Source organism: Penicillium chrysogenum, assembly GCF_028827035.1.
Source record: "Penicillium chrysogenum strain IBT 35668 chromosome Unknown utg000001l_segment0_segment0, whole genome shotgun sequence".
Taxonomy (NCBI): Eukaryota; Fungi; Ascomycota; class Eurotiomycetes; order Eurotiales; family Aspergillaceae; genus Penicillium; species Penicillium chrysogenum.
This window is the reverse complement of record NW_026622749.1, coordinates 7105146-7126187: the sequence shown is the minus strand read 5'-3', so window position 1 is coordinate 7126187 and position 21042 is coordinate 7105146. Positions and strand designations below refer to the sequence as shown.

The following is a 21042-nucleotide window of genomic DNA, read 5'->3' as shown; positions in this document are numbered from 1 at the left end:
AGACAGTCGATCCAATCCGCGTTCCAGCGCGTCTTCCAACTTCGACATTCAACCACTCGGCATGTCTTGTGGGCGCACCGTTAATTGAACTCATGTGAACGATGGAAATGATTTCAACGATTTCAACTGCAGAACTGTTTGTGACAGCGCACCACGATCGCTACCCCGGCTGCTAATCAGCCCACCATGGCGTCAGTTCGCTCTTTGGGCGTTCACGAACCCTCGGCCGTCTCCTACCTAGTCGCAGAGGGAATCCTCCCACCTGAGCCCTCGGAAGACCATTATAATTGGACGCTATGCGTCGATGAGAGCGGATTGACTGGCCCTGTGGACGATGAGTTAGTATGGACGAAACACTGTGTCGTATGGTCCCGCGCAGGGATGGTGAAGCGAGTATTTCGAATGGACCCTGAGAAAGAAGAGATTCGGCATGCTCTGTTCACTCGCTTTGCAGCGAAAGACACGAAACACTCTAAAACCACGCCTCCGAGTCGACCTGAAGCAGCTACTGGCGCGCAGAAACAAAAGCGGACTGACCCCTTCTCAACATTGGATCTACATGGAGATGCACGAGTGGCGGTTGTGGCTCCCCAGCACTCCAATGAGGCTCTTTCCAGGGCTTTGGTGGTAGTCCTCAAATCGCAAGCTCATATATTCTTTGTCGCGGGCAATAGCCATACAATTCCCCTTCCATTTGAGGTTGACTCCGTCTTTGCTACGCCTCGAGGTCTTATTTTCCAAAGGAAGGTCCAGGATGAGAATGGTGGCAGTCAACAACCGGCTGCGCCGCCGAATTCCTTCATGTCTGCTTCGCTATTCGACCCCGGTGCCTCTCAGTCATTTTCTCTCAGCAAAAGCAAGCGTCCATCGACGAAATCATTATCTGCTGGAGGACCTTCGTGGGTGCCAAATGCTAGCTCAATCACCGACCTACCCCGGGTTTTCTCTCTCATTAATCCTCATTCCGAGATGGGTCTGGTTGTGACATCGCAGACTTCCCGCTGGCTTCAGAGCAGCGTTAATAGCACCAGAGGAAGGCCATCTGGACTAGAGGTGTTGGATCATGTGGATGAGATTGTGTATATCTCCCCAAAAGACGAACTCTCGGATACCAGCAGACAAAACAGCGGACCTTTGATCCTAGTGGTTACCATCAACACAACTACAGGTATCTATACGATTTGGACTGCGCGCTACAAAGACGACGAATCAGGAAGCTCAATGAAAGATAAAACCAGACGGGAAACGGGTGGTACCCGCTCAGTAAGGCGAAGCTCGCATTTCGGGATGGCGACTGGCGCGACAACACCGGCCGCTCGCTCTGGAGCAACCCGAGAGAGCTTTGGCCCTCGGACCGACAACTGGCCTTCCACTCAGGTATCTGAAGGGAAGACTGATGCTGAAGACGACTTGGCTTCGAGAGTAGCCCAAGAGTTCGGAGATGTCGGTGTTCCCCTCAAAACATCAAGGCGAGTGAGCTCACTGCTCGCCCGAACAGACCTTGCAACTAGCCAGGACCGTATCACTTTTTCGGACCTAGCTACTGGCAGCCAGTCCAGCACCATGCCTCATGGTACTGGGTTCAGGCAGTCTATCGGAGGAGCAAGCACTCGCGGAAGCTTTGGTTTCAACCCTCGAGGCTCTCTGCCTCCAGGCACAGGGTCTATTTACAGCACTGCGGGCAGCTTTCTGGATGCCCCAGTGGACACACTACTCGAGGAGCTCAACAACAACAGTCTATCTTCCGGGTTCGAGAACATTGCCCTACGCGAATCGACATCCGGACTCCCGGAGGAACTTATATTAACCAAGATTGAAAGTTTCTCATCCCAATTCTCAGGCAGCTTCCAAAAGGAGGCAGCATCCCGCCGCTTGAAGGTTTCTACATTGGCGTCCACCGAGTTTGGAAGCGCCCACAAAGGCAATACAGCTTCCCTGGCAGTATACATCATGGACCAAGAGGCACAGAAATTAACTATTGTGAATCTGAGGGCCGACCGACCAACCTCCAAGTACCGGAAGAAAGGGTCCAAGACCGCCGAGCAGCGTCCGTTACTGGTGCGTGCGGTAAGGATCCAAAACGTCTCAAATGTCTTGGATGCTTGTAGAATCTCCGATGGGGACCTTTCTCGAATACTCTCGCTAAGTGAAACGGAAAGCGGACACCGTGAACTATCATTGCAAACGCTGTGGGGTAGTCCCATCAAAGTTGAGGTTCCTCTGCCACTGCAGCTGTATGAACCGGATGGCATCTCTGCCGACAAACTCGAGAGTCGTCCGAGAGAAAGTGGTGTCAACCGAGTCATGGCAGATCCCGACCTCGTCTTCAATAAGTTTGATCATGGGTGCTCTCGAGGGAAGATCGACCTTGTGGATACCCATAAACAACGCCACAGGCTCCAAATTCGAATGGAGCCTCGCAACGGACTGGTGAAGAAAATACTCAAGATCTGCAAATTCGCCTTGCGCGAGTCCGAGAAAGCGGGCGATGGCATCATGGTGGCATGGTGGGAGGTCATGAAATGGCTTCGGGCCAAGGAGGAAAACAACATTGAGTGGACCGCTATGACAATCGTCTTGTTGAGTCTAGCAACCCCATTCGTCACCCCTCCGCAAACGCAGACTCCTAAACGAGCGCGTCGCAAGAAGGGCCTACTGAGATCGAGCAGTGGAGGGCACTTGGATCTGGAAAGCTGGGAGTCCATGCTGGACCTGGAGTCTGGCTCCTCCGGTGTCGTAGCTCCGTGGATGATGGACAGTTCCTGGGGCTGGATTGTTGAACAAGACGCAATTGAGGGTCTCGCATCGGGAGATGCACCCAAAGGTGGCAATGCAAGTCGGTCTACATATCGCCAGAATTCATACTTGATCCGGTGCATCGCCCTCAGTCGTGAATTCCTCCAAAGTCCCGAAGGCCTCAGGGCTGCTGGCCGCGACGGCTACCTCCCTATCTCAGAAGCATTCTCAGAGAACACAAGATGTACCGCATTGTGCAGTGTTCTCGTGGCCTTGCATCTATTGCGGGAGGAACAGAAGCTCTCCACCTGCGACTCGGATGAGTCCCAAAGACCTCTGGGCTTGCTTGCTCCTGTCATCGCACAATTGGGCGGCTGGCTAGGATGGGAATCCTGGAAATGGACCGAGGATGCATATTATGGCACCGAAATGGCCAGTATGGAGCGCTGGCAGTTTGAGGATAACACCCATATCGCTGGGCTACAGGTTCCCGCCGAACCCTTCCCGCCTCCATCCATCTTCGAATTTCTCATGGGTGCTGCTGCTCATCGGAGCCCTACACCGTTTGTTTCTCTCCTTGATATTGTGAATGCATCCGAGCGAACACCCAGGAAAGGGCGAGTGTGGCGTGAATGTTTCAGCATCACACCAAGAACGTGTGCGTTGAATGGCTTCTTCGCCGAGGTTCACAGTGTGTCGACATCCTTGGACAAGATCAAGCTTTTGCAGCGTTGGGGGTTCACGAAGAGTGTCATTGATAGTTTCCCAGAAGGCGTCAGCGCGCCGCTCTATGAAGCCGTTATGCAATGTCAGATTGAGGCTTCCACCTCCTGGAACGCGACGCTCCTAGAGCTGATTGACAGAGAAGACCTTTACATGTCGATGAACCCGGCTCAAGCCAATTCATTGGCGGCACCACAGCAGCCTAACCATAATGCCATCCGAGATTTCCATTATATCAGCAGCTCAGCATTGGATATTGATGCCATCAACGCCTTTGAGGCGTCTGCAGAGGCTGACCGATACTCAGTCACCAGGCTGATATTCCGAGAGGATAAGCGATTTATGGAAGCAGCTAAACTACTAAATCAGTCCAAAGCACCGGTGGCAGAGTGCATAGCCGAACCTGGCTGGAGTGAGTCGGACTTGTTAGAGGCGCAAAAAGAAATCGTGCAGCTCGTGACAGTCCGGACGCTGTCTACTCCGGCGGGTCGTGCAATGCTCACTTTTAGTGGCCGATTGCCTCTCTTGACTGAGAAACTTCCGATCCCTTCATTTTCCCTGCAGTGCGTCATGAAGCCGGACAATGTGACGGTCAGTGCGGATAAATCTGCGTTCTCGGAAGAGAAGGTCTGCTGGGCCTTCTTCCACAACGGAGTATCAACCGGTCTGGCAATCTCCAAGGCTTCGAAGGGCATCGACACGTCGTGGATCTTGTTCAACAAGCCACAGGATCTTACCAACCGGCATGCCGGGTTTTTGTTGGCTCTGGGTCTGAATGGCCATCTTAAATCGTTGGCCAAGTGGGTTGCTTTCAAGTACCTCACTCCCAAGCATACCATGACATCAATTGGTCTCCTGCTTGGTCTCTCTGCGTCGTACATGGGCACAATGGATACTCTAATCACACGCTTGCTTTCCGTACATGTTACAAGAATGCTTCCACTTGGAGCAGCTGAGTTGAACCTGTCACCGTTGACTCAGACAGCTGGAATTATGGGCATCGGTTTACTTTACTGTGGCTCCCAGCATCGTCGTATGAGCGAGGTCATGCTCTCGGAAATCGAAAACAGTGAGCAGGATGAGCAAGCTGCTGCCACCGGAGAGGAACTCCGCGACGAGGGATATCGTCTGGCCGCAGGCTTTGCCCTTGGTTTCATTAACCTTGGCAAAGGCGATGATTTGCGGGGCATGCGCGATATGCACATTGTTGAACGGCTATTGTCAATCGCGGTGGGCACCAAGACCGTCGAAATCGCCCATGTACTAGACCGTGCCACGGCTGGCGCGACCATTGCCCTCATGATAATCTTCATGAAGACGAACGACTCGGTACTAGCCAAGAAGATTGATATTCCCGATACCACTGTTCGCTTCGACTACGTGAGGCCGGATCTGTTCCTGTTGCGAACATTGGCACGACATTTAATCATGTGGGATAGTATCAAACCCACTGCTGAGTGGATCAGCCAGAGTCTGCCCGAAGCCTACCGGGGGAGATCGCGACTCACGGATGTGCGCCGGCTGCGCAGCGAAGATATGCCATTCTTCAATATTATTGCAGGCCTCTGCTTTGCCGTCGGTCTCCGCCATGCTGGATCGGGACAAACACAGGCCCGGGATCTGTTGTTGTTCTATCTAGACCAGCTTATCCGCATCTCACGGCTACCTGTGCGATGCTACGATGCTAGACTCGCCCGCAACTCGGTTCGGAACTGTCAAGATGTGGTGGCCCTATCTGCCGCGGCAGTCATGGCTGGCACGGGTGATCTAGCTCTGTTTCGGCGTCTGCGCTCGCTCCATGGTCGAATCGACACTGATACACCATATGGCAGTCACGTGGCGGCGCACATGGCTATCGGAGTACTCTTCCTCGGAGGAGGCAGCTACACACTTGGCACATCCAACCGCGCTGTGACCGCGCTCATCTGCGCATTCTACCCGATCTTCCCAACAACTGTCCTTGATAACAAGTGTCACCTCCAGGCCTTCCGTCATCTCTGGGTTCTGGCTGCTGAACCACGATGCCTCGTCCCTCGTGACCTTGATACCCGCCGCCCAATCTCAATCCCCATTACCATAACATCTCATGACGAGACCACCCGCACCGTCAGCGCCCCCTGTCTACTGCCAGATCCTAACAGCATTGCCCGCGTTGAGATTCGCGGACCAGACCACTGGCCCCTTGTTCTAGATTTCAGCCAGAACGATGCTCTGCGCGAGAAATTCCTCCGCGGCGACCCATCCGTCTACCTTCGCCGCAAGGCAACCTACAGCCCAAGCTCCTCAACCTCCGTCTTCGCCTCCACCCTGACCGGCCTCAGTGAAGCCCAAGACATCCTCCCAGCAACCACCGGTCCCCTCTCAAACCCAGCCAAGGGCCTCCCACCCTCGGCATGGCCAACCCGCACGGCCCTACTCACTGGCAAGCCATCTGCAGCGATGACTCCATCTCAAAACCCCTGGGACTGGGTCTTCCAGCTTCCCTCTTTACAGGACCTCGACATCCGAGAGCGCTCCCTCGTCCTCCCATCTTCCTTCCCGATGCGCTCCGCGCGCATCACTACCGATCTTGTCTCTGTACCGCCCTGGCTACGTACCTCAGCGGTCGATGCGAGACTCGCTCTGTCGCATACCGTGCGCAACATCATGCAATCTGCACGCGGCCGTGGCGCTGATCCGGACCAAATTCGTGATCGAATCTGGCAGCTTCGTCTGCTGTTTGATTGGCTGGATCGTACTCAGCCTGGCGATGAACGCGACCATCTTTCCAGTAGAGGGCTATTATCCCCGGCGCAGGGTCAGCCGTCTGGGGTGTGGTTACGGAGAGACTTCGTTGAGGAAGCTAAGTGGCAGGTTTGGGGTGTGCAGGTTGGAGATCTTGAGGGGGAGAATCAGGTATAACTGTATTCATATTACGAAGAGAGACCAAGGCCCCAATGCTATGTTTATTTTCTAGTTTCTTTCCTTCCTTCAATATAAATTCCCAGGGAAACTGGTAACACTACAATTCCAAGTTTATATTGATAGTGAGTGGTATTGATATTGATATGGATATTGTAGTCAATCGGAACAGCTCCTATACCAGATGCAATACATGCAGGTCGATCTAACTATATCCATGCAAGGGTGCAATCCGCATCAACGTCGTTAAGCGTTAAGCATCACGCATTCTCATCTGTTCAATTCCAATCAACCATCATACCCAACAGCCTGAAGCTCCTTCCGCACCGCATCCTCAGTCTGGATTTTCTTCATCTGCGTATCCTCCAACTTCTCACCACCAGCAAGACGCATCTTAAGTTCATCAATAGCGCGGATCTTCTTCAGCAGGCCACGGATCTTCTTATCCTGGGCAGAGGGATCCTCGACAGCTGCGGGAGCCGGGGCAGGGGCAGGGGCAGGGGCGGGGGCAGACTTGGCCACACCGTTTCCATTCGTGGCTCCAGCATTCTTGCCACGGTTACGGTTGCGGTCTGGGCTGGGACCAGTCGGGGCGTTGGCAGGAGGAACGCTATCAGCTCCATCCTCCTTGGCCTTCTTAGCCGCCTCACGCTTCTTCTTGTTCTTCGCCGCGGACTTGGACAGGTTCTCGGCAGGCAGGGCGACGCCGCCGCCAGGAGCGGCTCCGGGAGGCAGGTACTCCTCCGAGGGCTCGGCGCCGGGGATCTCACGGCGGCGGGGCTTGCCGAAGGTGTTCATGCTGGCGCCGGGCACGCCGTCGCGGACAAAGGCGGCACCACCTTCATCTTCGCGCTTGAATGCGAGCGGGGTCAGCTGGCCACGGGCACCGGGGGGACGGTAGGCACCTGCTGGCTTGACGGGGGCCTTGCGCGTGCTCAAGTAGGCGGTGGCGGAGGGGTGGGGCGCGGGCACCTTGGTGAGCGGCTCGCCCAGCGGGTGCTGTTCGATGCTCTGCGGACGCCAGGTGACGTCGTAGAGCTCAGTCATGTCCTCGTTATAGGTGAGACCGCCGCTAACGTGCCAGATGCGCACTCCGTTGTCGACGCGCAGGCGGGGGCTGGTCGTCGCGGTCAAGATGTACTGTCCGTCGGGCGACCAGGCGCACACGCTGGCGTTGGAGGCCTCGACAGTGGTGATCTTGTGGTAGTTCTTGTCCATGTCATAGAGGTCCATCTGTCCCGCCAGGTTACCGAAACCGGCAACAAGCACGAAGCGGCCATGGGGCGAGAACTGGATAGTGTTGCGCGGCGCGAGGGGGAAGTTGTGTTTGGGTATACCGCGGAAATTGAAGATGGTCGTCTTAGCGGGCATATAGCCGTATACAACACCGAATTCCTTCGAGTTGGGGTTCCAGCTAACATCGTGAATAGGGCCCTCCTTATCTGTTGATTGTCAGTTGACCGCAACAAGTAATAAAGCGAGAAAGAAAAAAAACGTACCAAGATCAATGCGCGAGTCAAATGCACCGCTAGCGCTCAGCAAGTACAGAGTCGTCTCGCCGTAGTAACTCTTGCCAGTGCGGTCCACCTCAGTCTGCGCAAGCACGATCAAAGTAGTCCCAGAAGCGTTCCACTTCAGCTGGACCTTATCGCCCTTGAAGAAACTCTTCTGCGACACGGGCGCAGTGAACTGCGGCACAATGAACACCTTAACCTGAGCAGGCTGGCCCTTGCGCTCAGGAATGAACACGGCAATGGACTGAGTCTGACCCGGCGACAGCGCAAAGTCCGACACTCCCTCCACGCGCAACTTGTTCCAGACAGTGGACAGGTTGTCGCTCTGGTAGAACTGAACCTCATTGGTCACGGTGCGGGCGCACAACCGCTCATCAGCAGTGTACTGCAAGTTCCAACCGGTCTGCGACTTCTGGACGAAACTTCCCACAACCGAGTGTTCGTCCCCGGCCTCAATGGCACGCCAAACCTTCAAGTTCTTGACGGCGTCTCCGTTCTCGTCCTTAGATGTGCGCTGCCAGGTGATCACGTAAGTGCCGAGTGGCGAGAATCCAAGCTCGAACACATTATCGGCAGGGATGGTTCCAACGACTTGGCCCACGGAAGGGTCGATAATGGTGACCCTGTGTTGGAGACGAATATTAGATTTTGGACGTGAAAGTGGGGGGTTAACCAACTTACTTCTCGGGTGATGCCCATGCGAAATACCGGCCACACGGCGAGTAAGCGCTACAGCGGAGGTTACCCTCTGGCCTGGGGAACAAGTTAGCGAAATTTCTTGCTTGTTATCGGACTCAATTCATACTTCTCGAACCCAGAAAGGGGCTGGTAGACAGGGGCGGCATCCATGATGCTAATGCCCTTGAGCGTGCGGACTGTGCGATTATCAGCAACCACTCATCCACTCGCGCCGACGAATGCGACTCGAAGTCGAGAACAAAGACAGGGAAAGGAAAACACGTACAAGCAAGTTGCGTAGGAGCGGTCATCTTGATTTCAACTCGCGGGTCTAGAATGAATCCACCAAAAGAAGAGAAATCGAGTGCTTTTCCCGAACACAAGGTAAAATAGATTTCTTCTACGAAGAAATTCGAAATCACAAAGCGAACTTATAAGACCAAAATAACCTCACAACGAACAACGATCCCCGGTGAAGTAACGGGGGGTTGAACAAAGGCGAAGTGAAACGGGCTTTTCGGGGGTATTTCTCGGATTGGGAATTCGTGGGAGTGGGCAAGTGAAAACAGCAAGTCGGAATAGAAGACTGCTAGACAAGTCAATGCCAGCAAAAGAGGACGGGCGAAGAAAGGTGGGTGGTTGAAGAGTGAAAGGAAGAAAATTCGGGTTTGGCGATGTGGCTCAGGCGGCATGCCGTCATCTGCGGTTTACGCGTTGTGCCGGGAATCCCAACTGTATAGATACGCTTCGGGCTTGGCTTGAAGCTTGAATAAACGATATGGTAGTCTGAGGGGATATTATTCTAGATGTGTATATACCTAGATATCTACAATAGAGTCTGAATATCTGGATTTACATGGAAAAGACAGGTGGCAATGGTCTTCGGAGGGGAAGACCCTAAATCAGGTACTGACGACAGTTGGATATCTTGAAGAGAAGAGCCTCAATACACAGTTTTCTCTGCTCATAATTACATGCATAGTCATGGTTATTTCGAGAACAAAAAGAAACACACACACAAAGAAAGCAAAAAAAGCAAAAAAAAAAGCAATCCATCCGAAGCATCAAGCCACTAAAAAAACGCCGTCGTAACCTCTTGAATCTACCAAAGCATGGATCAGAATTTAATCCCTGCCTGGCGAGTCAAGTCCACTGTTGCTGTTGCCGGGTGTGGAAACCAATCGTGGAGTTCTGGCAGTAGTATCAACAACATCGGAGTCAAAAGTCATACCATCAACCATGCGAGCATCCTCATTCATAGGTTCGGGGGTCATCGACCCAGCCGGGGACGACGACATCATAGAGCTCTCCCCGGCATGATGCTGTTGTTGCTGAAGATATGAAGCCAGCGGAGTCGAGCGGTTGACATTCGAGCTACCCATAGAAGTAGGCCGTCCTCCGATACCTCCAGAGGAGACGCGGTTCATTCCAGGCGGACGAGAAATCGGCCCACTGTAAGTACTGTTGGCGCCCTCGCCAAACCCAACCAGACTAGCATTACCCTCGTCACTGACGTTGCCGACACTGGAGGTGCCGTCATCCTCGTGGTCCTCGCTCATTTTGTCGGCGTCGTATGTGTCGCTACTGCTCGCCCAGGTCGTACGTCCGGCGATGCTGCCCGTCGCGCTGGCGCTGCCAACCGTGCTGCGTTCCTTCAGTGCTTGACTCTCAAAGTATCCTGGAGCAAACGGCTGAGGCACTTGACCGGAGGATGTCTGGCCACCGGCGCGGGCTGTGGCAACGCGCTCAAGACCCGCTAGGCGGGAGATCCGATCTGCGCGCTCAGCCTCTAGGGTGGTAGTAGATGATGTGGAGGACTGGTGCGCATGGTGGCTGGTGGGGAATGGTTGGCCCTGGTGGCCGTCTTTGATGGCAGTTGTCGAGAGAGCAGATAGCGATGTAGTTCCGGAGTTGGGGGTGCCCCTGATTTCCCCGTTAATTAGCCAAGTCAGTTAAATCTTCAAGTTAGATATAGACAATAGACAGAGGGGAGATGGAGTTATAGAGAGCTCTTACGGTCCCATATCCGATGGAGTGACGGGGTCCGATGGGGGAGGAGGCAAATTGATCAGTGTTGGAGTATTCATGATGCGAAGATATGAAGATGAATCTCTGAAAGTTAAGCAGAATCAGTAATTCAGTGAGATGTCCAAGGAGATGGAGGTTGGAAAAAAAAAAAAAAAAAGAGAGAAGGAGAGATGGACTTGCCTTGGACTTGGAGAACTAAATAATTAATTTCCCCCACGTCATACCTCGGGGGTGAGGACAGTTAGGATTAGTGGCCACTATGACAATTCTGCAAGTCACCATATATTACCTGGGTATAAGTTCTCAGGTATTTGTCCTAATTTATCTGCTTACAAGGTCGTTGCCCTTGACAAAAAAAAAGTTTGAGAATTTAAACTATCCGATTCTTTTGGTTCAAGATGATATTACAATCTTATATTTACTCATATTCTTTATCGACGTCTCCTATATAAACCTCGACCTCCCCTGTCATGATGGACGCTAACCCGCACCTACCAAATCCCGTCCCGCCTTTCATCTTTCCCCATAGTTAGAAGGTGATCGTTCAGGATTTTACCAGAAATCCGAAACTGGCAGACATACGCCAAGTTCATGCATTCATTCATTCATGTATACAGTCGCCTATACTAAAACGTGGAAACATGGAAGAGAAAACAGCCCGCTGCTCCCCTTTCAATCCCTAACCTTCCGATTTTCATAATGCCCTCGAAGATCATCCACCTCTTTCTGAAGCTTGCTGAGATCAGCCAGGATGTCAAGCGCATTGGATGGTTGTGGGGCTGGCGTCTGGTTCTCCTTCAACCCCATCACATCATTACTACGGGCAATGGAATCTCGAGTGCGACGAGGCGGAGGGGGCGGAGGTGGTCCAGTAGAGCCAGACGGTACACTCCCATAGGATGATACCCGCCGCCCAGCCTTTAGTGATGATGGACTGGAGTTAGTGGGGGAGACAGGTTCAGCGAGATATCTCCCAGCGGGGCAGTCGCTTGGAAGTCTCCCGATGATGGCGGAGGCATGCTGATTCTCTTGTTTTGCAGCGCCCGACTAGAAGGCCCTGGGCTGGGAGGCAGAGAGCCGTCATTACTCTCCGAATCGTAAGACATGTTTAATCTGCTGCTAGTTTTGGACTGTGTAGACTTGGATCTCCTCATCTGGCTGTGCCGTCGACTGAGAGGAGGCGTCGGAGGACGCTTATGAGATTGGCTGCGCTGGAGCGAGTCCGTCGACCCTGTCGCTCCAGGGCCCGAGAAATAGTCCGTGGTCGATGATAGAGACACAGAGCTGGGATGCGAGGCGCCCGGCGTCACATTCCCAGAGCCATGAATCGACAGGCGGTTAGTAGACCGGGACCGGGCGGTCTGGGATGATTCTGCGGTAGCGGTAGAGCTGATCCTGCGGCCGTGATGACTTCTAGGCGGAGGCGGCGGCTTCTTGTCTTTGGCTCGGCCGAAAGAGCTGTTTGCATCAAGCTCTACAGATAACCGTGCTGCAGGACGTACTGCAGGAAAACTGTCTGCACCTGTTGCAGACCGCCCGTTGTGGTCGGGTGATATGGGGGATCCATCTGTTGATGGAGCTGGGTGTGGAGCTGACCCAAAAGATTCTCGTGGTCGATCATCCTCACGGGGCGCTGGGCTCTCGTACCCATTGCTTTCGTCCTCACTATCACTCCCAGACACATCCGGATTGAATGGGTTTGTCTCTTCGTCCGAGGAGCTCGAGTCATCTACCTCGCGTTCGAGCGATATCGATGACTTCCTAGGGTAGCCAGTCGGGGGTATGGGTGGCGTAGGTAGAGGCTTGGAGGGCAAAGCAGGAGCAAAACTGCCTGAGCTGGTAGACAACGGATCTGCGGGATTGCCTATCCAGATTCATATCAGTGCCATGTTGGGGATGATTTCCCCCGTGTCACCGGGAAGCTCAAGAGGGGAAAGAAGGAAAACAATACTCACCCGGATTTCTAGGGCGAAAAGGATTTGATCCGGACATCGCGAGAATGAATAAGTTAGAATAAAGAGGAAAAGGAAGAGGAGAATTGAGGGGTCCCCGCCGAGTTTCTTATCCATGAGGTCCTACGCGCCGCTTTCCGAGATCGAGTCCGGCTGCCCCGAGAGGCTTGGATAAAATGCATTAAAGTGCAATTCAGTCAAATTGGATTGAAAATGCATCCCTCCCTATTGTACACGGGAAAAGGGCACAGGTATGGTACAAGAGCAGATAAAAAAAAAAAACGCTTGAGAATACAATCAAAGCCCCCATATGCCTCCTCATGCCTCACCCATAGAATAATTAAAAAGACGTATGCAAGGCACCCATCACCGCTCGTTATAGACATGCCATGTCTCTTCACCCTCGAAAAACTTATGTGCCAGGCGATTGCCACTCTCTGTGGGCTGGCTGAATGCAATTTGTGCTTTTGTTATTTCCATTCCGTAGATAAAGTTGATGACCACGCAGTCAAGGAGGTCTAAAGCGATTCCCTTTCGCCGCGAGGATCCAGAAGTCCAGATGCGAGAGATCCCGACGATGGCCGGGCGAGTTTCATCTCGCGTCGAGACAGAGCCGTTGTGTGCGTCGCCATTCTGTTCCTTCACCACCGGTCGCGATTCCCAGATGCGCTCGGTCAGGCAGAGCCCGACACAGCGACTGTCCTTCATATGCAGAAATACCCGGTACCGATCCACTTTCTCGGGCGGGCCATCCTGCAAATGTTTGGGTGGCTCCGTTTGGCTCCAGAGGGTCTCGTCGTCGATTTCCGGTGACGATAGCTCCTTATTGACAACCTCGAGAACCTTCTTCGCTTGGCTCTTGGCGCTAGGGGACGCCTTGCGGTCCACAATTACCACGTACCCCTCATCGAATCGAGTCGCTTCGTAAACCCAGCGTGAGGCGTTCGCACGCATAAATGCCTTGCCCAGGTCGATCCCAGTCGCATTCATCTCGTGGAACTTTTTATGCAGTGCCGCGTCCTCTGTATTGGACGGGATATATTCCATGCCACAGGTCGCACAGGTCTTTCGTGTATCATTTCCCAGGTCGATCTGCATCTGGCGCATGACGGGCTGTTTCTGACCTTTTTGCTTGGGTGGGTCCACCGATGCGCGTACGCTATTCGAGTTAACCTCTGTCAAGGGCGATCCGGTCGAACCTTCCTTGTGCTTGCGCTTGAGAAAGGCAAATGTCGGCTTGCGAGTGGTTGCTGGCGGCGGGCTTAACCGTGGTGGGGGCGACGATGGTGGTGTGGTGAGATCGTCAATATCATCGAGCGTGCCTTCCGACAACAAGGAGTTGCGACGCGATGGGCTTGAGAGCACGGCGGCTGACGACTCGCGGATGGCATATTGCAGGTTGGCCTCAGCTTCATCGGACTCATCCACGCGTCTTTTCTTCGCGGCGCGCTCATCGTCGTAGACGCGCCATGTTGGTCGCCCGTAAGTTTTCATAAGGCCTCTGGAGGGGGATGTTAGTTGCACACCCTTGTATATTGGTCGAAATACAAATACCTCTTGAATGAATTGGTAACTGTCCACGGCATGACCTTGACTTTTCCAAAATTTGCTCCGGGCAAGGTGGGATGAAGAAGTTAAAGAAAGTCGAGCTTGGTGACGGCACGCGTGGAACGCTAGTCTGTTTTAGGTCATATTGTTTCGAATGACTAATGTTGACTTATGGACTTACCACCTTGGGCACCTGGGCTTTATCCCTTACTCCGTACTTCGTACGGTGTGTTTCCTTTTGTTTTTGATTTTTTGGAAAAGTTTCAAGTTCAGGAAGAATACTCCGTATGAAATGGAAATGATCAACAGAGTTTCTGGTGGAGAGCTGGGTTTTGTAAGATAGGAGAGTCTCGCCACCGGGATGAAGACCGGGCCAAGGAGAAAATAGAGAGAGATATGGGATGAAAAGAGTCAAGAGATGAGATGAGAAGACATGAATATATGAGGAGTGAAGATGTGAAGATGTCAAGATGTGCAGATAAAGAACAAATAACAATCACCAGCCTTGTCAAATTCCTTGTGGTTGGTATGTCGGGCACTTCTTTTCTTTCCCTCGCCCCCTTTCTAGATTGACTTCACATAATAATATAACAAGTATGGAGCAATAGGAAGGTAATTGGCAGGCTCCAATCCCAAAATTCAGCCAATGGGACTATCTTATTGCACTGGGAAAGTCTACGGAGTACCTGGGAGATTAAAGATGACGCTCTCCTGAACCCTCCTGAGCCCCCCTTGGCCTCTCGCCAAGGCGTGTGCAAGGCTTCCATAACCAGTAAGGCTTTCCCCGTTTTGCATTGTGCAAGGAAGCGCACGTTGGTATTGCGATGATCCTTATTGACCGCTCTGACGCTTCACATTCAACGCCTACGGGCTACAGGTTACAGGTTACAGGTTACAGGTTACAGGTTACAGGTTGAAGCAATTATTCTCACTTCAAGGAATCTACCGGGCGCTTGGGGCCAACCCACCAACCCAACACAATCTATTACGTGCTGATTGGGTCAAGACCCGAAAGAGATCTTTGATCTTTTTAGGTGATTGGTTTGGGGATATTAGCCAGGTTACAGGGTTACCCATACGACATATGGGAGGCCTGGTCCCCCGGATTTCACACTTGGCAACTCAGCGCTTGGCATATCACCGTGCAAAAAGCGAGCATTCATTGCTGGAGCCTACATTATACACATCCATGCCGCTCGCTAGCCAGACCGCAGAGTCCAAATTCATGGTCGAGAGAGGCGTCACAGGCTGCGACTCTGGACTGTCTCGGAGAAGTTTGCCAGAAGAGCTTCTCCTTGTTCAAGGCCCTCAGATTTGCTGCCCTGGTGACAAAGCTTCCTTGTACCACCTTTGCCATTCTGACCCATTCTGATCCATTCACGGCCTTTCTATCTGTGCTGACCCTTCTCATCCACTGGACAGGAGCTTCTCGGGTGTACAGAGTCCACTGGCTCCTAAGAGGCAATGCTAGGCATGAGCCAGTCAGATCTGTTTGTTCTGAGTCACCAACGCAATTTTATGCAGAGGATGTTACACATCCTCATCATCCGGTACAACAAGTCCTCCATTGTGGTGTTCATTGTGCACTGGAGAGTACTGTGTCAAACTCGGTCTATCAAGGTCTGGACCAGAGGTACGGAGTAGATAGTCCCAAGCCAAGTTGGGTTGGTATATCCTTGTCGGGCGTCATTACCCAGTTCTGGGATTGTTGGGACCTATCTACAAAAGAGAAGCCTTGATGTGGCTTTTCTCGTCCGATTGTGGCTGGTTCAAACGCAGCTGGAATCATACATGTTGAGGGGTAATGTCGATCTCTCTGAGGAGTGGCCCTAAACCGTTGAAACTAGCATTAAAAGGGAATTTCCAAGGTTATCGAAGACTATGAGCAGATACAATATCCCAAGTTGTATATATATGTGTGTGGAGGACATATGTTGTGGTGCTAAGTCCTACCTAGGTAGATTCTACTATATTGCATATTGCCATTTTACTCATTCAGATATAGATAATAATGAAAGATTCCATTCTAAATGATCAAATAAAACGTAAAGACTACATGTAATTAATATAGATATATAATATATAAGAGATACATGCAGAGTAAGATTCGATATAATTCCACCGGTCGTCCGCTTTTCATTTTCCCCGGGAGTTTTCGTCCCCCAAAAACTCTTCAACTCCAACATTTTCAAGTTTGCAATTAACCAACAATGTCCGACCAAGAACAGGCTGCTGGCAAGAGAAAGCGTGCGAGTATGTATTTTATCTTTTTTATGCTTCCCCCCCTTGCTTTACAATCTCATTATTCCGTTTGATTTTCTTTTTTTCTCTCTCTTTTTTCCCCTCTGCGCAACTACAACATATACACGCGAGAACTCGACAAGCAAATCCTGCAATCCTCCAATCCTCCAACACAAGAAAATCTTCCATTCTGATTTGGTCCGTGTGACATGTCGCTGGGCACCAATCCTCCGATCACATCTCAGCCACATCTGTCACCCTTTTCTTCCCCTTTACCCCTCCCCGCGCCTGAATTGCAATTCTCATAAACTTCAACATGTCTGACAACCAATCTTCAGGGACTCAGTCATGCCCTCCTCCCGAGCTTCCCCAGCTAGTTGCTGAACAGCATGTGCCAATTCCATCCCATGACAAGGACACCCAACGCTTGATTGTGGTTCTCTCCAATGCCAGTCTGGAAACCTACAAGGCTGTCTCCAGCGGACGTTCAGGGACCAAGGATGAGAAGTTCTCTCTGTTGAACAGCGATGAGCACATCGGTATCATGCGCAAAATGAACCGCGATATCAGTGAAGCCCGACCGGATATTACCCACCAGGTACGATTCAACATCGCCAGTGGCAATAGAAAGGTCAAAAACGAATACCTACTAACCCACCGCAGTGTCTGCTCACTCTTCTCGATTCCCCCGTGAACAAGGCCGGTCGGCTCCAAATTTTCATTCACACCGCCAAGGGCGTTTTGATCGAAGTCAACCCTTCAGTCCGCATTCCGAGAACGTTCAAGCGGTTCGCCGGTCTGATGGTCCAGCTGCTCCACCGACTCTCCATCCGTTCAACCAATTCACAAGAAAAGCTCCTTAAGGTTATCAAGAACCCGATCACCGACCACCTGCCCCCAACTGCCGCAAGGTGACCATGAGTTTCGAGGCGCCGGTGGTCCGCACCAAGGATTATCTGGAGACGTTGAACCCTAACGAGAGTGTCGCCATCTTCGTCGGTGCCATGGCCAAGGGTCACGACGACTTTGCCGACTCCTTCAAGGACGATACTATCAGTATCAGCAACTACAGTCTTAGTGCCAGTGTTGCCTGCAGCAAGTTCTGCCATGCTGCCGAAGAGGTTTGGGATATCCTCTGAGGAACTCGCTCGGAAAAAAAAATAGAAAAAGAAAAAGAAATCGCGCCCAGAGAGCGCGCGTCCTTGTCGTCTATACTGGCGGCACATTTGCCACAACCTTTTTTTTTTTACGGGCAGGGATTGAGTCGCAGAATGAAGGTACCGGTCATATCTCTGCATATGTCTTGTCCTTCAGGTATTTTGGCTGTTATCTAAGCCCAGCTCTCTCTACCTTTCTATATATCTCTGTTTTGTTTGGGGGAAAATCCATCGGGACAGCTACCAAGCACCGGGATGTCATCCCATTGTCTGTGGGTGTTGATAGAGCACCTGGTGCTTTCCCCCCCTCAGCATACGTTCCGGGTCGGATGGCATTTGGTTCCTTTTCGCCAGTCCTTGATCCGTCTTGCCTCCATCCAGCTTCAACCTCGACTGCTGCGATGTGTAGACTAGAAAAAGTGAACAGCACATAGATCAGACCCCATTGATTTGGGATTCTGAGACACATATCTTCAACTTCTGTGTTCAATAAAATATGGCTTTTTTATTTTTTTGACTTGTCCAGTTCGTACAATTACTCTAGTTACTATAGTTACTATAGTCAATAGCGATCCTTGACGTGGCATGCAATTAGCCTCGCCTCACTTTGAATGCGCGAATCGGATCGACGGTGGCGAGATGCACTTCTGCCCATCTTATATATTTGGTGTATTTTATACGTAGATATTCTACATATTATGTTTTATTATTCTATGTAAATCATATTATTATCTAGAGAATAACATCAAAAAACAATCCCAAATTATCAACGTACGATGCCCGCGGGCTCCCGAGGTCTCGATGTTGTATGACTCAACCCCCGTAGCGGTCAGCACATCTACCCAAGTCCACCTGGCAGCAAGTCTTTTCTTCTTCCTCCACTTGAAAGTCCGCCATTTGCTCACACGAGGGGAACAAGTAAGCAAGATGCCCACTTAACGTCGATAGGCTCCTGCACCTCGCTCAGGGAATCCAGAACAGACGCCCCATCCGCCAACAGGAATCCACATTGGCTCCCCGCGATGACCTGGCAGGGACCCATCTGCACCCCTCCAGCCATAGAGCGTTTCACTTTGTCCAGAGTTGGGCCCCTAGATATCCGAAAGTAGCCAGGAACAGGACCAGCCTCCGGTCTGAGTACTCTGCTACTGGAAGTACGGACTGACTGGCTTTCGATTCGGAAGTGCGAAGTAACAGGTTTGGGCCTTCAACACGCCTCGCCATTGCCCTTGTACGGAGTATTCTGTTTCAACTTTTCCGTGCAGATCGGGTACTGAGCATTGACTTGATCATTCGGCCAATTGTCAATGGACCCCCACTTGCCTGACTCCATACAGAAATCACACGTCTTCCATAGTGTCCACCAACCTAATATCGGGAGACATGCGGTGTTCTGGATGACCCCTTTTCGCCAGCTTGGGCAGGATTTTGGAAGCTGCTAGCTTATTCCCTCTCTGCTTTCGGATTAGAGTCTCACAGCGTTTATTCTGACTGGCTCTTGGACCGACCGTTCATGTGGCCTCATTTCCTGGCGTCATAGTTCTATAGACTTGGATTCCCTCACCGTATATATCCTTACCGGTTCCATTTAATCTCTCTCTTTCTTTCCATTCACCCTTGACTTTTCATATCCCCATTCTTTTTTAACCCTTTGTACGTGCGGGTATCCAGGCACATCGACTTCAACCTCCGCCATGCCCGTTTCGCATATCACCCTAACCGTCTCTCACCTCCCAACCTCTACCTCTTTCTTCTTATCATGTTTACAGCCATTGGGATACCAATTCATCGGTCGACATGACGATTATATAGGTTTCGGTCAGAAGCAGGGGGAGCCTGCTGATTTCTGGATGACCGAGACTAAGCCTGGGTGAGTGATATGTATACAAAGAAACACCTTGTTTTTCGACAAAGCTAATAATAATCAAAGATCCCCTCCTGGTGCAGTCCATGTCGCCTTTCCAGCCCCGTCAAAAGACGCAGTCGGCTCGTTCTTCATAAGCGCCCTGAAAGCCGGCGCGAAGATCCACGGCGAACCCAAGATGCGAGATTCGCAATCTGGGTACTTCAGTGCAGCCGTAATCGACTTTGACGGCAACAGCATTGAAGCCGTGTATCGACCTGGCAGTGCCTCTGTTATATCAGGGGCCAGCGGGCCGACAATGGCTCTTCTAGAGGGTTCCAGCCGCTCTGTGGTCTCAAAGGCAAGCAGCAAAGCTAGCACCATCAAGGCAGAGAGCATCGCACCCCCAAGATCTGAGGCCATGTCAGAAACCAGATCCGTAGCCCGGTCTGAGGCAAGATCCGAAGCAAGATCCGAAGCTCGATCTGAGGTCAAGTCTCGCGCCATTTCCAAGGCACCCACAACCTTTGAGCGGTCTGCACCAACTGTCGTCTCCCGCCAATCTCAAGGCCCACCGCCGCCGTCATACACCGTGCAAGCACCCGCACCGCCACAGAGCGACGACGGCAGCAAGGCAGCCAAGACCATCGTGGGCACGCTCATTGGCGCCGCTGCAGGCGCAGCAATCGCCTACGCAATGGTCAAAGGCGACTCCCAGTCAACGACCGAAGAACCCGAACAGCCAGCTCAGTTTGCAAGCAACTTCCCCCAAATCAAAGCCGCCGCCCAATCCTTCTTCGGCAACGACGACCAACCATCCCAATACCGTGCCATCGAAGCACCACAACCACCGCGCAGCAGCTACACCAGCGCCTCAAACCCACGCTCAACCCTAACGCGCAGCGTAACCTCCAAGAACCCACGCGCCAGCACCGTCTATGAAGGCACCGAATACATGCACGACAACCCTCGCCGTGCCTCAGAAGGCAGCATCTACAGCATCCCAGAAGACACCCCGCTCCGGGCGATCGAGTACCCACCCGCCAGCAACGCCTCCCAACAACGCTACGCCTGCGCCCCCTCAACCTTCATCAGCAGCTACCACGACGAGAAAACGCGCGGCCCCGCAAGCAGCGTGCACAGCTCATCGACGATCAAAGCGTCGCAGAGCACACACCGCCGCCATAGCCACGACGACCGCGACGGGTACGAGTCAACCGTCTCGCACCGTTCGCACAAGAGCCAGCAAAGTACGCAGTCATACCGCGCAGCCTCAGTGCGCTCATCCTCGCACGTCGGCAAGGATAACGCTAGCGCTGCATCATCCCGCTCTGCGCGCAATATCCCGCTTCCCGCTGGCTCGAACGCTACATACTACTCCAGTCCGAGTATCCACAGCAAGGAGTGCGGGAACTCGTATTTGTCTGCAAGGGATATCCCGCTGCCGGAGAGCGTGGCGGATCTGGACGTTGACTCGCATGTTTCGCCGGATGACTCGATTAGCCAGATTGGGTCGCGTGCGCATCGGCATCGGTCGCATCGGTCGAGGAGTTCTAAGGGGTCTAGGGTTGACGATCATGTTAGTCCGTCGGACTCGGTGAGTCAGGTTTCTAGGGCTAGTCAGAGGACTGCGAAGGCTGGGGAGGGATCGAAGGCTGGGAGTCGACGGGGGAGTCAGGTTGTTTGATGGTGATGCATTTTTGAAATACGTGTGATTGGTT

General features: G+C 52.3%; 7 protein-coding genes across 7 annotated transcripts; 3 read left to right on the top strand and 4 right to left on the bottom strand.

Annotated features, from left to right (window-relative positions):
- Positions 1–186: 186 nt before the first annotated feature.
- Positions 187–6360, top strand: N7489_002833 (anaphase promoting complex subunit 1; the record flags this gene model as incomplete). The annotated part of the gene is made up of 1 exon (XM_056708588.1): positions 187–6360. One exon carries the CDS (start codon positions 187–189, stop codon positions 6358–6360), a length of 6174 nt encoding a protein of 2057 aa, XP_056572890.1.
- Positions 6361–6648: 288 nt separating this feature from the next.
- Positions 6649–8863, bottom strand: N7489_002832 (translation initiation factor 2A; the record flags this gene model as incomplete). The annotated part of the gene is made up of 5 exons (XM_056708587.1): positions 6649–7802; positions 7860–8497; positions 8556–8627; positions 8680–8749; positions 8839–8863. 5 exons carry the CDS (start codon positions 8861–8863, stop codon positions 6649–6651), a joined length of 1959 nt encoding a protein of 652 aa, XP_056572889.1.
- Positions 8864–9676: 813 nt separating this feature from the next.
- N7489_002831 (uncharacterized protein) lies at positions 9677–10639 on the bottom strand (the record flags this gene model as incomplete). The annotated part of the gene is made up of 2 exons (XM_056708586.1): positions 9677–10475; positions 10569–10639. The coding sequence occupies 2 exons, from the start codon at positions 10637–10639 to the stop codon at positions 9677–9679; spliced, it is 870 nt and encodes a 289-aa protein (XP_056572888.1).
- Positions 10640–11252: 613 nt separating this feature from the next.
- On the bottom strand, positions 11253–12572 carry N7489_002830 (uncharacterized protein; the record flags this gene model as incomplete). The annotated part of the gene is made up of 3 exons (XM_056708585.1): positions 11253–11514; positions 11535–12444; positions 12536–12572. The coding sequence occupies 3 exons, from the start codon at positions 12570–12572 to the stop codon at positions 11253–11255; spliced, it is 1209 nt and encodes a 402-aa protein (XP_056572887.1).
- A 326-nt stretch (positions 12573–12898) lies between these two features.
- Positions 12899–14118, bottom strand: N7489_002829 (ESCO family N-acetyltransferase; the record flags this gene model as incomplete). The annotated part of the gene is made up of 2 exons (XM_056708584.1): positions 12899–14033; positions 14087–14118. The coding sequence occupies 2 exons, from the start codon at positions 14116–14118 to the stop codon at positions 12899–12901; spliced, it is 1167 nt and encodes a 388-aa protein (XP_056572886.1).
- A 2172-nt stretch (positions 14119–16290) lies between these two features.
- On the top strand, positions 16291–17460 carry N7489_002828 (18S rRNA pseudouridine methyltransferase; the record flags this gene model as incomplete). Its single annotated transcript, XM_056708583.1, has 4 exons — positions 16291–16333; positions 16660–16919; positions 16985–17185; positions 17233–17460. The coding sequence occupies 4 exons, from the start codon at positions 16291–16293 to the stop codon at positions 17458–17460; spliced, it is 732 nt and encodes a 243-aa protein (XP_056572885.1).
- Positions 17461–19172: 1712 nt separating this feature from the next.
- N7489_002827 (VOC family protein) lies at positions 19173–21008 on the top strand (the record flags this gene model as incomplete). The annotated part of the gene is made up of 2 exons (XM_056708582.1): positions 19173–19348; positions 19409–21008. The coding sequence occupies 2 exons, from the start codon at positions 19173–19175 to the stop codon at positions 21006–21008; spliced, it is 1776 nt and encodes a 591-aa protein (XP_056572884.1).
- Positions 21009–21042: the final 34 nt, after the last annotated feature.